We start from the raw sequence: 16886 nt of genomic DNA on the forward strand, positions 1-16886 counted from the left end.
TCTCTCTCTTCATCTCTGAAATCAATAAAAACATATTAAAAAAATAAAAATAAAAGAGAAGCATGTGTCCATCATTTCAATTAAAAAAACACACACAGTGAAAATGAAGAATACTATATCTCACATTAAGAATACACTGGAAGGTATTAAAAGTCGGCTGGCTGAAGCAGATAACAGAATCAACAATTTGGAAGATAAGGTAGGAAAAACTAAATTAGAGCAGTAAAACAAACAAATAAAAAACTTAAAAAGCATGAGGATAGCTCAACACGTTAAGTGCCATGTCAGTCACCGGTGATTGACACTATACTTTCCGTCCGGACCTTGTCAGTCACTGGTACATCCAGCATATCAGTGAATCGGATATCAAGGGCTAAAAGGAAAGGAAGACAAAACAGGCTTGGCGCTTAACTATGTGTTAAGGGAACTTTGGGACAAATGTAAACATTTGTATCACAGGGGTTCCAGAGGGAGAAGAAAGTGAGTGAGGGACAGAGAACCTGTTGGAAGAAATAATGACAGAAAACTTCCCTAACCTGGGGAAGGAAAAAAGTCATACAAGTTCAGGAAGTGCAGAGAGTCCAAATCAGGATGAACATAAAGAGATCCCCAGCAAGACACATGATAACTAAAATGGAAAATGTTAAAGACAGAGAATCTTAAGGGGAAAGACAGTCAGTTACCTTTAAGGGAGCTCCCATAAAGCTGTCAGCTGATTTCTTAATAGCAAAATTACAGGACAGAGGGAATAACATACTTCTGTTACTTAAAGAATACTTCAAAGAATTGAAAAGTAGGGATGTGAAACAAAGACTACTCAATCCAAGGCTATAATTCAAAATTAAAGGTGAAATAAAGCTTCCCAGACAAAAAAAGGCTAAAGAAGTTTATTACCACCAAACCACCAGTATTGTAAGAAATGCCAAAGGGATTACTATATGAAAAAGAAGAAGATATATATGCACTAGCTGGCATGGCCCAGTAGTTGAGCGTCAACCCATAAATCAGGAGTTCACAGTTTGCTTTCCAGTCAGAGCATATGCCCAGGTTGCAATCCCCAGTGTGGGGCATGCAAGAGACAGCTGATCATGATTCTCTCTCATCATTGTTGTTCCTCTCTCACTCTCTGAAATCAATAAAAAATATATTTTAAAAAGGACAAAAAAGGCAATAAATAAGTACCTATCAATAATAATCTTATATGTAAATGGATTAAATGCTCCAATAAAAAGACATAAAGGTAGCTGCATGGGTAAGAAAATATGACACACACACACACACACACACACACACACACACATATATATATATATATATATATATATATATATATATATATATAAATATATGATTTTTATAAGAGAACCACCTCAGAACAAAAGACTCAGGATGAAAGTGAAAGGATGGAAAAAATTTTTTCCATGCAAATGGAAATGAAAACAAAAGTAGGGATAGCAATATTTATAGCTAACAAAATAGACTTCAAAAAAAAGGTCATCAAAGAGACAAAGAGGGTCATTGCTTAATATTAAATCATCCAACAAGAGAAAATAATCCTGGTAAATATATGCACAAAAGCATAGGAGTACCTAAATATACTGAAAAACTGGAGGACTTTAAGAGAGATACAAATAGCAATACAATCATAGTAGGGGATTTTAACACCCCACTGACATCACTGGCTAGATCTTCTATACAAAAAAATCAACAAGGAAAGAGTAACCTTAAATGACACACTAGGTCAGATGGCTTTAATTAATATTTACAGAATGTTGCGTCCCAAAGGTGCAGAATATACATTCTTCTCAAGTGCACATGAAACATTCTTAAAGACAGACCACATGTTAACACATAAAATCTTTGTAAGTTTAAGAAGATTGAAATCACATCAAGCATCTTCTTGGATCATAATGGCCTGTTAATAGAAATTAACTATAATAAAAAAAGTCAAAAACATTCAAACACATGGAGGCTAAATAGCATATTATTAAACAATGAATGGGTTATCAGTGAAATCAAGGAAGAAATAAAAAACTTCCAGGAAACAAATGAAAACAAAACACAACAACACAAAATCTATGGGACACAGCGAAAGTAGTCCTGAGAGGGAAGTTCACAGCATTACAGGCCTACCTTAAGAAACAAGAAAAAGCTCAAATAAGTGATCTAACCCTACAAGTAAAAGAATTAGAAAGAAAATAACAAGAAAATCTCAGAGTAACTAGAAAGAAGGAAATAATAAAGATCAGAGTGGAAATAAATGACATGAGACTAAAAAAACAATACAAAAGGTCAATGACACCAAGAGCTGGTTGTTTGAAAAGATAAACAAGATTGAGGAACCTTTAGCCAGACTCTGCAAGAAAGAGGACCCAAATAAACAAAATCATAAATGAAAGAGGAAAAATAACAATTGACACCACAGAAATACAAATGATTGTAAGAAAGAAAATACTACACAACTATATGCTAACAAACTGGACAACCTGGGTAAAATGGACAAATTTCTGGAAACATAAAATCTCCCAAAACTCAGTCATTAAGAATCAGAAAACCTAAACAGACCCATAACTACTAATGAAATTGAAACAGTAATTTACAAAAACTCCCAGCAAACAAAAGTCCTGGACCATATGGCTTCACAGGCAAGTTTTACCCAACACTCAAAGAACTAATACCTATTGTCCTCAAAACTATTCCAAAAAATTCAAGAGAAGGGAAGACTTCCAAGCTCCTTTTACAAGATCAGCATTAACCTAATTCCAAAACAGATAAAGATACTGCAAAGAAAAAAAATTACAGGTCAATATCCCTGATGAACATAGATGCTAAAATCCTCAACAAAATATTAACAAATCAGATCCAGCAATACATTAAAAATATCATCTACTATGAGCAAGTGGGGTTTATTCTGGGGATGCAATATTAACAAATCAATTAATGTGCACATCACATAAACAGACTGGAAGACAAAAATCACATGATCCTATCAATGGAGGCAGGAAAAAAGCATTTGAGAAAACCCAATACCTATTTCTGATTAAAACTCTCAGCAAAGTGGTAACAGAGGGAACATATCTGAACATAATAAAGGCCATATGTGACAACCCTACAGCCAACATCACATGGGCGAAAACTAAAAGCGTTTCTCTTAAGAACAGGACAAGACAAGGATGTCTGCTTTCCCCACTCTTATTCAACACTAGCGGCCCAGCGAGTAAATAAAAGCACTCGAGGAGGTGCCCCGCCTCCCGCTGCGTGAGGAGGCGCCCTGCGGGACACCGGGCCGAGAGGTGCTCCCTGCACCTCTTGGTGACCGGTTGTGGTCCTGATGCCACTGATGCCTTTGCCCTTCCTTTCCCGCTTTCCTGAGCTAACATCCATGAGATTGCCTGAACGAAACTGGGGCCCTGTATTGCGTGGAGATTGCCCTTCCCAGGAACCTGCCTGATCTAGGGAGGGTTGGGGTCATTCACTGCAGGAAAGGCTTGAATTAAATGAAGTCCCTGGGGTTTATCATCCCTGTGGCTGTTTCCTTGGAAACCACAAACTCAAGATAGCTCTGGAATGCTGCATCCTCTTACCTGAAACCCTGCTTCTCTGGCACCGCGGGCAGCCAAGACCTGGGCCTGACTGGCACAGCACCGGCCACTGTGGGACTCGGGCTGGACTGGCGCCATGGGAGTCAGGCTGGACTGGTGCTGTGGGAAGCTGGGACCCGCACCTGACTCACAGGTGTCCCCCAGCCCTCCTGCCTGTGTCCACTCTGGGATCACATGAGCTGGCTCTGGAAGGCACCCCCCCCCCCCCGTCTCTGTCTCCGCTCTGGGCCTCACCTGTGCGTGCAACCTCCTCCTGTCTGGTTGTGACCCGTTACGGTGTCCCAGCCTAATTTGCATATTCTCTCTCTCTCTCTCTCTCTCTCTCTCTCTCTATATATATATATATATATATATATATATATACACACACACACACATATATATATATAAATAAAGACGCGAAGTCCTAGCCACACTGATCAAACAAGAAGAAAAAATAAAAGGCATACACATTGGAAAGGTGGAGTAAAACTGTCATTTGTAGATGATATAACATTGTATATAGAAAACCCTAAAGACTCCACCAAAAAACTACTAGATTTAGTAAATGAATTCAGCAAAGTAGCAGGATAGAAAATTAACATCCAGAAATCAATGACATTTTTATACATTAATAATGAAATTTCAGAAAGAGAAATTAAAAAATCCATTTACCAATGCAACAACAAAAATAAGATACCTAGGAATAAACTTAATCAAGGAAGTAAAAGACCTACTCAGAAAACTATAAGACATTGAAATAAATAGAGGAAGAAACAAACAAGTGGAAGCATTATATCAAACTATACTACAAAGCCACTGTAATAAAAAGCAGCATGATACCGGCACAAGAACAGGCGGCATACAGATCAGAGACCCAAGTAATCGACACGTAATTACTGACAATTGGTATTTGACAAAGGAGGCAAGAGCATACAGTGGAGTAAAAATAGTCTTTTCAATTAACGGTGTTGGGAAAATTGGACAGGTACATGCAAAATAATGAAACTAGACTACCAACTTACCCAGACAGAAGAATAAACTCAAAATGGGTAAAATACTTATATGTAAAGATATGAGTATGTATGTGACTGAAACCATAAACATCCTAGAAGAAAACATAGGCATTAAAATCACATACATCTCACTTAGCAGAATTTTCACTGATATATCTTCTAGGACAAGAGAAATAAAGTAAAAAATAAATAAATAAATAAACAAATGGGACTACATCAAACTAAAAAAAAATTTTGCACATCAAAAGAAACCATTATCAAAATGAAAAGGGAACCTACTGTATGAGAGAACATATTTGCCAATGATACATCTGATAAGGGGTTAATTTCTAAAATATAAAAAGAACTCATATAACTCAACAAAAGGAAGACAATCTAATTTTAAAATGGGGAAAGGACCTAAACAGACAATCTCCAGGGGACATACAGACAGATGGTCAAGAAACATGAAAAAATGCTCAACATCACTAATCATCAGAGAGATGCAAATTAAAACTACAATGAGATTATCACATAATACCTGCCAGAGTGGCCACCATCAATAAATCAATAAACAATAAATGCTGGTGAGGATGTGCAGAAAGGGAGCCACAGTACACTGCTGGTGGAATGCAGACTGGTGGAAACAGTATGGAGGTTTCCTCAAAATATTAAAAATGGAACTGCCATTTGACCCAGCGATCCCACTTCTGGGAATATATCCTAAGAATCTTGAAACACCAATCAGAAAACACATATGCACCCCTATGTTCATAGCAGCATTATCTACAATAGCTAGATCTGGAAATAGCCAAGTGCCCATCAGCAGATGAATGTATAAAAAAGCTGAATATTAGATAGATGTAAAAAGGAGGATCTTTTACCCTTTGCAACAGAATGGACTGACTTGGAGAATATTATGCTAAGCAAAATAAGCCACTCAGAGAAAGACAAATATCACATCTCACTTATATGTAGAATCTAATTAAAAAATAAACTGATGAATAAAATAGGTCGAGAGACATGGATGCACGGAACAGAATAGATCTCATAAGAAAGGGGATAGGGGTGTGGAAAGAGATTAACCAAAGGACTTATATGCATGTATGTAAGGCCAATGGACACAGACAATAGTGCTGTGAAGCCCTGGAGTAGGATGGGAGTTAGAAAAAAAAAGGGGGGGTGGTGGTTAGCTTGGGGGATATCTGTAATACTGTCAAGAATAAAAAACAAATTAAAAATGAAAATGTGATACATTTAAGATAATAAAGTTTTAAATAAAGAATTCTCCTGAGGCAAAAAAAGCGTAACATACTCCCACACCATCCCTAGGCTCTAGCTTTGAGGATATATACTGCCCCCTCGTGGCCATTATAGGAAAACCCCTTTCTTTTTTTGGGGGGGGGGGGTTGCTGGTGTTCTCTGCATTTGTACAGTGTAAACTTTGTCTTGACCTCATGGGTCATGCAATCCCAGGGCCTCCAGTGTGAGTTGCCACTGCTCTGTGTAGCAGAGAGGACACAGGTTTTAGAGTCAGACCTAGCAGAAATATTCGATCCCCAGTAATTAACTTGAGTGATCTTGGGTTAGTGACCTAACCTTCAACTGTCAGTGAAGTAAGGATAAGAATACCTACCTCATGGGGCTTTGAGAAGTAAAATATGTGCACTGTGCTTAGCGCATATTATGCACTCAAAAGAGATACTTGGAAAAGTGTGGGTACTAAGGACTTCTGACTTCTTCACCCAGGTGTCAGACTTGGGGTGGGTGTGGGGTAAGGGTGTGTGTATCTGAAAGCCTCAGCCCCTATCAGAGCAATGTTGTGACTGCAGTCCCCCCCACCCCACCCTGGTGTGAGCTGCCCTTGAGACAGTCCTGGGACAGGCTCCGGAGATGTGACCATGCTGAGATGCCAAATGACACTGCACTCTCTGACCTCTCAGACCCTGTCTCCCCACTAGCCTACCAAGGGCTCCGAGCAGCGTACAACTATTACCCACTTGACAGGTGGGGAGACCAATACCCAGACACTGGAAGCAAAATGCCCAGAGTCACACAGAGAGCTGAGGCAGCCAGCAGGGCATCCTAGCAGTTCAGCTGAGTTCTTACACCTGGCTCTCCCAGGAGCTGTGCAGCATGAAGCCTGTGGTGAAGGCAGCTTGGGCCACTGGGAATATGCCCAGGAAACTGTTTGGGAAAGATGATGTACCTTATCCTGAGGACTCAGGCCCCTCCTGGCCTAGGGCAGCTCTATGTTGGAAAACCCAAGGCCTGGCTATCCAGTCCTGACTTGGCACACACAAGTGAGACCCCATGGAGCCTAGTTCCTTCGATCGGGGCCTTTGTGGACAGAGATTGAATGGGCTTAGAGAATGCCTTGGGGAACTGTGAGCTCTAAAAGGCCATGAGATGGTTTGGGACATTTGTGCTGAGGTCATATGGGGAATTTGGGAGAATGTGCCTGATGAGTGTGGCAGAGGGAGGGAGGTCTGAGATGGAGAAGCTCTCGCCTGGCCTGGCACTCTGTCCCTGGTTTTGGAAGAGGTGGCCCAGCAGCAGGTACTCCTTAGAGGACAGTCTCCGGGCTTTTAGGCGTGAAGCACAAAGGCTGGCACCATGTGGGAAGGACATGCCAAACCTAAATCTCAGAACCTTTGGTTTGAAACTTTGCACCTCCCTCACAAGACTGACCTCACCCCTGCTCCCCAGGCCTGGCTGGGCCCTGGCCAGGACACCATCCAGAGCTGCTTCAGACAGACCTGCAACCTGGAGGGCTGCTTTCATCTCCAGTTCCACACACAACCTCCAACTGCATGCCAGCCGGGCTCCACTATGGAGAGGAGTCAGCCCTACCCGAGGGAAATTCTACAGATAAGAACTTGATTTCTGGAAAGCTCTGGCCCCATAAACAAACTCCTGCTGGACAGTGTGGGGCTAGAGGGGAGAGCAAAGATACACCTGATTCTTGGGGAGTAAGTGTGGAGTCCTGGTCCCCATAGCCTCTATGTATGGGGTGGAGGGATAGCTTTTCCTTTAGTCCACATTCATGTGGTCTTGTCCAAGGCCAATGCTCACTGGAGAATGAGCAGCAGCTTCCTTTAGCTGAGGGGTCTGGGGTCTCTTTGGTGATGCAGCGGCGGCGGGGTATGTGTGTGTGTGTGTGTGTGTGTGTGTGTGGTGGGGGGAAAGGAGGTGCTAGCTCTCTCTCTCTGCTGCTTCCTGGCATCCTATCCTACCTCCTGGATCTCCTGAAATGTCTTCCCTGTTTGCAGCACCAATTCCAACCACCCTCATCCTCTCACTTGGATTGCTCCCAGAGCTCTCAGCTGGGCCTCTTACCTGTTATCCCTTCAATCCCTGGGCAAATAAAGGTCCACGGCCACATCTGTTGTTTTTGTACAACCCACAAGCCAAGAATAGTTTTCACATTTTTAAAAGGTTAGGCAAAATAACAATATTTTGTGACGTAAAAATGACATGAGATTCTGATTTTATACAATTGCTATTAGAATGGAGTTCTAATACTCATGTATTGTCTGTGGCTGCTTTCAAACGACAATGGCAGAGTTGTACAATGGTAGCTGCAATAGAAACTCTACATTCTAAGGCTCAAATACTTACTATCTGGCCCTTTACAGAAAATGTTTGCTGGCTCCAGCTCTAGATCATAAATCCAGCCGAGCCTTTCTCTTAGAATCCCTCAGTGGCTCCCCAAGGCTCTCAAGTTGACCTGTCTACCCTTGCAGCTTCATCACCTGTCTTTCCAGTTGTCTGCCCACTCTGGGAGATCCCTTCCTCAAACCCACCACAAGCCATACAACCGGCTTGCCTCATGCCCTTTACCTTCACTTGGCATGCCTCTCCTCCACATGGCAATCTGCTATCTCTAGACGCAGCTCAAATGCTTCCTCCTGTTTCTCTTCCCCACCAGAGAGAGGTCCTTCCCCTAAGCAGGAAAGCTAACCCAGTCCTACCATTCACAAAAACTACTTGTAGAACTCTTTAGCTTTTAATAAGACTAATGACTGATTTCTGCCAGACCAACCCATCCCACTATATAAATTTAGGTATGTGTCCCCTACTGGATTACTAACTAAAGAACAGGCCACATCTGCTCCCCAAAGCCCTAGTACAAGGCTGGTGCTAAGTAGGAACACAAGTATTCACCTGAAGAGGCATGCTCAGCCACTTTACCCTTTTATTTGGCTAATATATGGAGACAAAAGATGCTTATATATTTTCCAGATATCAAGTATAAATTTTTATAAACTTTCAACACCTATCATAGATTAGGTGCCTCTACCTATGTTACCTCATTTAATCACCACCACCCGGGTGAGGTAGTTCGATACCTCCATTCCACCAAGTGGCAAGTTATAGGACAGAGCTAGAATCTGAAATCAGGTTTCCTGCCTCCTGCTGTTCTCTCAATGTACAGTTCATCCACTAAACCCACTGATTAAAAGATGTGACAGATGTCCGTGGGCTTCTTGTTGGCCCACATAAGATGGTTTTATAGATCATCTCTCCCCTCCAATTTCCTGTTCCCACAGCTGTACCTGATGCTTTTCAAGGCAGATTGTCTGGGTTGGACCAAAGACTAGCCCTGCTCTGTGAATATTAAGTGCTAGTTTTGTAAAGTCACTTCTCAAATTTCCTGTTGCTCTGGGCTTGTGGCTTGTTTTGAAGCAGAAGGAAGTAGGAAGTTTGGCCTCCGTGCTGAGGGGTGCCAATGCAGAGGGCCAAACTAATGTAAATGGCAATGCACCTGCCTTAAAGGAGCTTGAAGAATGCCTCCGGGGGCTGCTGGGATAAGCCCTGGACTGTCCACAAACTTTTTTGACTATTCAAACAGAAGTTCAGGGCTCAGATAGAGGGAGAGCTAATATGGCTGCTGAAGGCCTGGGAGAAAGCAACTCAGGCAAGATAAGTCTACCTGAGACTCTCTCAACCAGAGAGAAGGCGCTGGGGCTACTCTGGTCATACAGAGGCCAGTGTGAACGTGGCGGGAGGAGCTTGTTCTCAGCCATCATGACGGATGGCTGAAGTGACTGTCACCGACACACTCAGTGATGTGGTATGAGGTGCTCCCCGGACTCTAAAACATGGAATTCTTTAAAGCCACCCATCTTCTCTGCTAGTTCTAGAACTAATAATACTGAGAATCACTAAAATAAGCTCAACTAGCTAGATCTATGACAGTTTTTGGCAAAAGACTCAGATAAGATAGCTGGGTTCAACATAACACATATGATTCTGGATATGGTGTATCAAATTCAATGTTTGATATTTCAGACTGAGAAGTTTGCTTGTGTCTGTGATTAGTCTGGATTAAGAAAGCGAGGTGCATCTAATGTTGCAGGCATTTTCAGGATGGATAACTGAGGCTATGACTAAGTGTCATAAAGGGGGTTTCATTCAGGCTAATATTCTGGTTTGTCCAAATCAAATCCAATGTTCTAAGCCTCTGAGCAATCACAGTGAAGGTGTGAGGAGCTTCTGCAAATACATGACTGAATCTCTAGTGACCGTGCAGCCAGCATCTAGCTGCACAAAGACACTTCATACTGAGGGATCAGAGGACAGGGGATTTCTGACACACTCATGCTTTGAACATATCAATACAAGACAGTATGAGAGGCTATAAGTCCACCATGAAGTTGGGAATAAGCATGATTTATCTGCTGGCAAACGAATCCCCACCTAATCATTCTTTCATCTAAGTGCATCTTGAGTTTCTCAGTCCTGGACATCAAAGTAGTCAATTACCGTCTCCTTTTCTATCTTCTGTAAATTATTGCTCCCAGCATTCCTGAAAAGCAATCAAAGAATAATACATCTTTTCTTTCTGGAAGAACCCAAATTCAGGTCTTTAGGAAGTTAATAGGCTGATTTATCATTTGTGAAGCTATGATAAGATAGCAGGGCCCTAGCAGTTTGGCTCAGTGGACAGTGTTGGCTTGTGGACTGAAGGGTCTCAGGTTCGATTCCGGTCAAGGGCACATGCCTGTGTTGTGGGCTCGATACCAAGTAGGGGGCATGCAGGAGGCAGCTGATCAATGATTCTCTCTCACCATTGACGTTTCTCTCTCTCTTTCCCTCTTCCTTCCTCTCTGAAATCAATTTAAAAAATATACATTAAAAAAAAAAAGACAGCAGGGTCTACATGAGCTAAGAACTGTTGAAATTTGGTGATAGGTGCACAGGGGTTTATTATATTAATACTATTTTCTCTATTCTAAAAATTTTCAACAATACAGTTTTATATAAAAATTAAGCAAACAAAGGAGGGAGAGGGGGAAGACACCATGACTACACATGGTTATGCCCAGGTGGTACTGGAGGCGGCTGTGGAATAATATGTAAAATACTCCACCTGTTTCCAAAACCACTGCCCAAGTAGACAGGCAATCTGCGCTGACTGGAATCTAGGCCACTTACTTCCCAGGGATGATTGGGGCAGACACTGGGGGTTACATGGCCCCAGACGCTCCTGCTGGGGCTGTGTCCAATGGGCAACACCCAGCTGCTCTATCTGGTCCCACAGCGGTTGCTATGACCCTTATGTTGACCTTGTACACGGCTGTACCCATGCTCCCAGAGGTTTTGTGTAGAAGGTACTGCCAGGGCTTCTGTGTGGAAGGCCAGAACAGCAGTAGGAGCCTTATGGGTTTCAGAGGAACTTCCAACAGTCCTGCTTCATCACAGTAAGGCAGCCGGCTCCCTCTGCAGGGAGGGGGAGGGACAGTGCTCTTTCCTTGCTCCTGAGAAAACACCCGGCAGACTTGCTATTGCTTGCCAATGTGGTTTTCTTCTCTCTTTAAATTATGAATGCATGTTTTTATTGTAAAAATGACTCAAATCGTATGGAAGTGGAGCAAAACATAAAAGATCCCCCCTTTCCTGCCAACTCCCCACACCCATCCCACTTCCATCCAGAGTTAACTGCTGTAAACTGCGTGATGTTTCTAAGTCATCTGGTGTGACAGGCTGAATCCACTTTCCAGTGTCTCCAGCGACACCATGGAAATTACATCATGACTGCTCTTCCTTGAGCGGAAGTAGGCATAGCAAACATCAAATTGGAACCTCTACAACATGACAAATGTGTCTGACATCCAGTCAAACCTCATATATTTGAACATGGAACCCCAAGGCCAGGCCTAAGAAGCCACCAATGGCTGGGGCAGCCCAGGATAGCTCAGCCCTGCTAGCTTCTTTGAACAGCCAGGACCCTTTGGAAAGCAGCTGAACAATTCTTACTTGTCTGACTGTCTGTGATGAGGAATTGGGGGTGGAGGCCGTGCTTGCATTTCCTTTTCAAGTACACTTGTCAACGTGGTAGCTGGACAAACAGACTTCCCTCTGATAAAAGAACACAAAATATTGAAAAGTGAGAATTCTCTGTGGAGACAGGCCAACAGCTAGAAATCCAGTCCGTGATGCTATGATGTGACTGAGCACTCTTTGATATGACATCTCTCTGCTCAGACATGTCACCTTCATATAACCTTCGTCCCTTCCACCACTGGTTACCTTCTTTTTCTCATCTCATCTTTATCCTAGATCCTCCTTGTCCCCTCCTGTCTCACATTACTGCCCCTGTTTCCTCTGATGGTAAACGCTTTAAGTCACAGTGCAGCATTCTTTCTGTTTCCATCATGCCAGGACAGAAGGGAAAAAGGGACAGATGTGATGGGCAGGCACCCAACCCAGGCCCTCAGGGTCTGCTCCCTCAGCCTAAGGAATGCTGCCTCCAGTGACAGATGTGGATCTGGGCAGATGTGAGGCTTGTATTCTTTAGGTGCGTCTGTTCTGTGGACCGAAGCTTTGGCTCTCTGGACCTTTAGATCACCTCAGGGTGGCTGTCCCAGAAGGAGAACTATTCTTCCGGGAGAGGAAGTAAGGAAAGCAAACACTGACAGACTGCTTCCTGGGTCCAGTGTGCCCTACCAAGCAGTTCCTCCTACGATGGCAAGACCAACCCACCTGACGGCAATGACGACGACATTGCGCTTCGGTTCACTGTCATAGCTCACGCTCTCCAGGCCGTACACCTGGGCCAGGTCGTGGATGATCCGGCGGTGGTCTCTGTTCATGGGAGGGAAGAAGTGGCTCTTCTTACTGTTCTTTCCCTATATTAAGGGAAAAGAGAATGAGTGAAAAAAATTATCTTGAAACCCGAATATGCTTACAAAGGTCCTTCCCCCCACACCAGAACAGCCTGGGGCAATAGAAAGGCAGCTGAGTTTTAGAGGCCTACAGGGCACAGCACTTCACTGGCTGCCAAACCAGGACAGCGGTGTGGGAAGATGGGGGCTGATGCACTTCACCTACTGTCAGCCACACAGTAGTAGCTGCCCAGGTGAGGGACAAGGATAAGGGAACTAAGACTTAGACGGTGAATGGTTCCTACTGAGGTGGCCCATAAGGTGAGGAGAGGGTGATAATCCCAAGAAATGACTAAATAAATGTACAGCTTACAAAACAAGAAAATCTCACTTCCTAAAAAAAGTACCTCTGCACTAAAAATCATATATGTGCAGATACAGACACCCAAGCAGAAACATACATCTGCTCAGGCCCAGCCAGCGTGGCTCAGTGGTTGTGCATCGACCTATGAACCAGGAGGTCATGGCTAGATTCCCAGTCAGGGCACATGCCTGGGTTGCAGGCTTGACCCACGTGGGGCAGCCATGCAGGAGGCAGCCAATCAATGATCCTCTCTTGTCATTGACATTTCAAACTCTCTCTCTCCCTCTTCCTTCCTCTCTGAATTCAATAAAAACATATTAAAAAGAAAAAAAGAAAAATACATTTGCTCAAGTTTCCTAATTAGAAGATGAACAGTTATTCCATTTCCTCCTTTGTGTTAGTATCCTGCTGGAAAGTGAGAACGAAGGGGAGGAATGATAGGGGGCAAGAAAGATGATGGGAAGGAAAACTTTATTAGATGTGAAGCTAAAGCATCTCATCCTCACTCTTCTGAGTCTCCACAGAATGAAGAGGGAGCCACTGTGCAGCCGGCTGCTCCTGACTAAAGACTTCTTTTGTTTCAAGCTACCTTCTCAACATCCCTGGCTGCCTCCAGGAGAGGCCTCACTTTTTAAAAAAATTATATTTTTATTGATTTCAGAGGAAGGGAGATGAAGAGATAAAAACATCAATGAGAGAGAATAATTGATTGGCTGCCTCCTGCATGCCCAACACTGGGGATCAAACCCGCAACCCAAGCATGTGCCCTGACCATGAATCAAATAGTGACCTCCGGGTTCATAGGTTGACCCTCAACCACTGAGCCATGCCGGCTGGGTGAAGCCTCACTCTCTTGAGACTCCTGAAAAAGTCTACGCCCATTAGTCTTCACCTCTAGTCAGCCGTCTTTTTACCTTTACCCAAGGATTTCTTTCCTGCTTTTGGGATAATAAAGAACTAATGTGTCCTATTATACAACAGCCCTTCAGAGATCTGAGGGCCCGGCATGTCTCCCTAAGTATCTCACATAACCTTTGAACTATCACTATTGAAAGCCCTTGTCCAGGTTTCTTCACCCACCCTTAGGCCATGAACTAGGATATTTATTTACATGTAATTTACTGCAGATGACTTTCCTAAACCAGGACAGGGCTTCTGTGGATATTATTATGGCTGGGCTTTTGGGAAAGACAAGAATCCTTAAGAGGAAGTTGTGACTTTTCTACAACTACACTATACCAACAGTGCTTCTGGGATTTGACTTTTTATCAAGTTGGCCTCAGAGACATGTCCAATGGGATGTTTTGATTTCAACCTTATTCACGGCTTCCACGAGGGCTTCCATTTCCTTCTCCACGTCACTGACAAACTTTAGGTCCTTCCTGAAATGAGAAATCACGACAGTTAACTTCATGTTTCTGCTCTATGAAAATCCCTCCTGCCCACCCTTTCTGCCTGTAAAGTGGGGACAAAGAATAAGTGAACTAAATGAACTATAATGGACAATGTGAGCAGAAAAACTGCAGAGGCCAGGATTTGTCAGATAACAGAATATTGATTATGACTGAACTAAGAAAGAGAATACAAATATAAGAAAGGAGAAGGTGGAAGAAGAAATAGCCATCAGAGGTTTAGGAGATAAGTGGACAATATGAGACCTGGGTGGACAGAATTGGCATTTGACCAGAGTGTTTAGGCTAGTCCAGCCCCAGGGAGGCCCAAACACATACCATAGGGGCCACACACACACACACACACACAAACACACACACACCAACTTCAATTCTTCAAGGAATAGTTCAGAGAAATCAAGAGAAGGATTTTTATTAAACATTATATAATCTCCTGTAATAGATATATAAACTTTAACTGGCTCAATCACAGAGGAGTACATATTAGTTCTATCTTAAAAGACAAAACATTCTTGTAAGCCTACTCAAGAGAGTAAGTAACAAGTTACATACCTGGCATCTTCTTTCAAACTGTCACTAAATTTTGATGCTGAAGAACGTACGTTGAAAGGATCAGAATCATCACTGATATCAAATGCCTCTGCTAATCGCCTAAAAGTAAGAGAAGAGTATGTAAATAAAAGGAAAGGAGGAGGAAACTATCTTATAGTAACACAAAGTGCTCACCATGTCCCAAGTTCTTTATACATTAACTAGAGACCCAGTGCACGAAACTTGTGCACTGGTAGGGTCCCTAGTGGCTGCTGACCAGGGCCTCCTTCCCTTCCCCTGGAAGGCCCTGCCTTCTGGTCAAAGTCCCAGACGACCTCCCGGTTGAGGGGACAATTTGCATAGTACATTTTTATTATATAGGGTGATCTCATTTTGGTAAACCCGATTATTAAGGAAAAAATAATAACAACTTGGGATAAAATACAGTATTGTCTTCACAGAAGAAAGTATACAAGACAGATCTATATGGGTCTGAGCAAGCCATAGGCTAACATTGGGGACTTAGATTTTTTTGGTAAAAAGAAGGCTGAGGGTTTGAGAGTACTGGACATGGTCAATGAGGGATGAGGTTTCACCTAAACATCAGATTATTTAAGTAGATCTATAAATATTAAAATTAACATCACATTATAGAAGTCTGGAAAATAAATAATCCTGTTAACAACATATGCACTGCATTTTTGTATATTTCCTTTCAGATTTCTCTCCCTATAAATACACTGATAAAACTTGGCCTCTTTCCCCCCATCATTATATGATTAGCTTTTCTCATATTATTGTTTGGTTTTCACACACTTGTGCGTAATCCTCTAACTATGTATATCCCACAATTTACTTAAACTTTCCTCCTTTAGGGTCATTTAACAGTTCTCATTTCTCAATATTATAAGTGATATTACAGTATCTTTGAGCCAAGAACTTTTAAGATTTCTCTGGAAAATTTTTCCTGTTGTGGGATTACTGGGTTACACTGTACGGACCTCAGACCCCTGGTCATCACATGTTCAATGGCCTCCACAACTGCCCGTTTGTGTTTTGACCAACAGTGTATGAGTCTCATGGCAGCTCACCAACACCCAGGTAATGTCTTTTTTTTTAAAGATGAGCTTAACACTTAGTATTATTTTCACTTATACAGAGACAGGGGTCCTTTGCAAGCTTAATGCTCATAAGAATCTGGTTTACTATTGCTAGATTTTCCAATTTTTCAAAGTAAGCTTAATTTTCAAAAATTCAAGAACATTCCTAAGGGGGCGATTTTTTGATGTTTTAATTGGCTAATTAAAACTAATTCAAATTTAAACACCATTAAAACATGTCTGTGGGAAAATCTGGCCTGCCAGTTTTTCATTTCTGCAATGAAGTATATATCTGCAACTTCAGAAGACTTTTTTTTTTCTTTTAAATTTGCATTTCCTTTTTTTCTCAGGTCAGTGGGTATTTAAGAAAAAACATACAGTGAGAGTCATTATGTCATCACTCTAAGATTGGGGAGAAATTTAAAAGGTTTTCAGAAATAGAGAGCCAATTGTAATCAGTAAGTGACATTTACTGAATACCTACTACGTGCTAGGCTTGTGCCAAGAGCTGTGTTTCATCTTTAGTTTTAATCTTTACAGAACATTATTTGTATACCTTTGTGTACATTGCTTTACTGTGAGGTACTGAGAAATGAATTGTTCCTGACCTTTGGAAATTAAGCTTAATAGGAGAAAGAAGGCGTAGCCACACATTTTTAAATTACCTGGCTTGCCCTGGCCAGTTTGGCTCAGTGGACAGAGCCTCAGCTTGTGGGCAGAAGGGTCCTGGGGTCAAGAGCACGTATCTAGGCTGCAGGCTCCTCCCCGGCCTGGGCCCTGGCTGGGGCCCTG

General features: G+C 42.4%; 1 protein-coding gene across 7 annotated transcripts in view; it reads right to left on the reverse strand.

Annotated features, from left to right (window-relative positions):
* Positions 1 to 16886, reverse strand: part of NFX1 (nuclear transcription factor, X-box binding 1) — a 72428-nt gene that overhangs the window by 10696 nt on the left and 44846 nt on the right. For 5 of the 7 annotated variants that reach the window (XM_036433561.2, XM_036433560.2, XM_036433558.2 and 2 more), the window contains 5 exons: positions 15016 to 15114; positions 14367 to 14433; positions 12566 to 12711; positions 11840 to 11941; positions 10237 to 10388 (listed from right to left, as the gene is read on the reverse strand). In XM_036433561.2, coding sequence (XP_036289454.1) covers positions 10316 to 10388; positions 11840 to 11941; positions 12566 to 12711; positions 14367 to 14433; positions 15016 to 15114 — 487 coding nt within the window. In that variant the 3' untranslated portion in view covers positions 10237 to 10315. Of the gene's footprint in view, positions 1 to 10236; positions 10389 to 11839; positions 11942 to 12565; positions 12712 to 14366; positions 14434 to 15015; positions 15115 to 16886 lie in introns of those variants that run through there. The other 2 variants (XM_036433557.2, XR_006741265.1) reach the window with 2 other exon arrangements.

Source organism: Pipistrellus kuhlii, unplaced genomic scaffold, assembly GCF_014108245.1.
Source record: "Pipistrellus kuhlii isolate mPipKuh1 unplaced genomic scaffold, mPipKuh1.p scaffold_m20_p_12, whole genome shotgun sequence".
In the NCBI taxonomy this organism is placed as follows: domain Eukaryota; kingdom Metazoa; phylum Chordata; class Mammalia; order Chiroptera; family Vespertilionidae; genus Pipistrellus; species Pipistrellus kuhlii.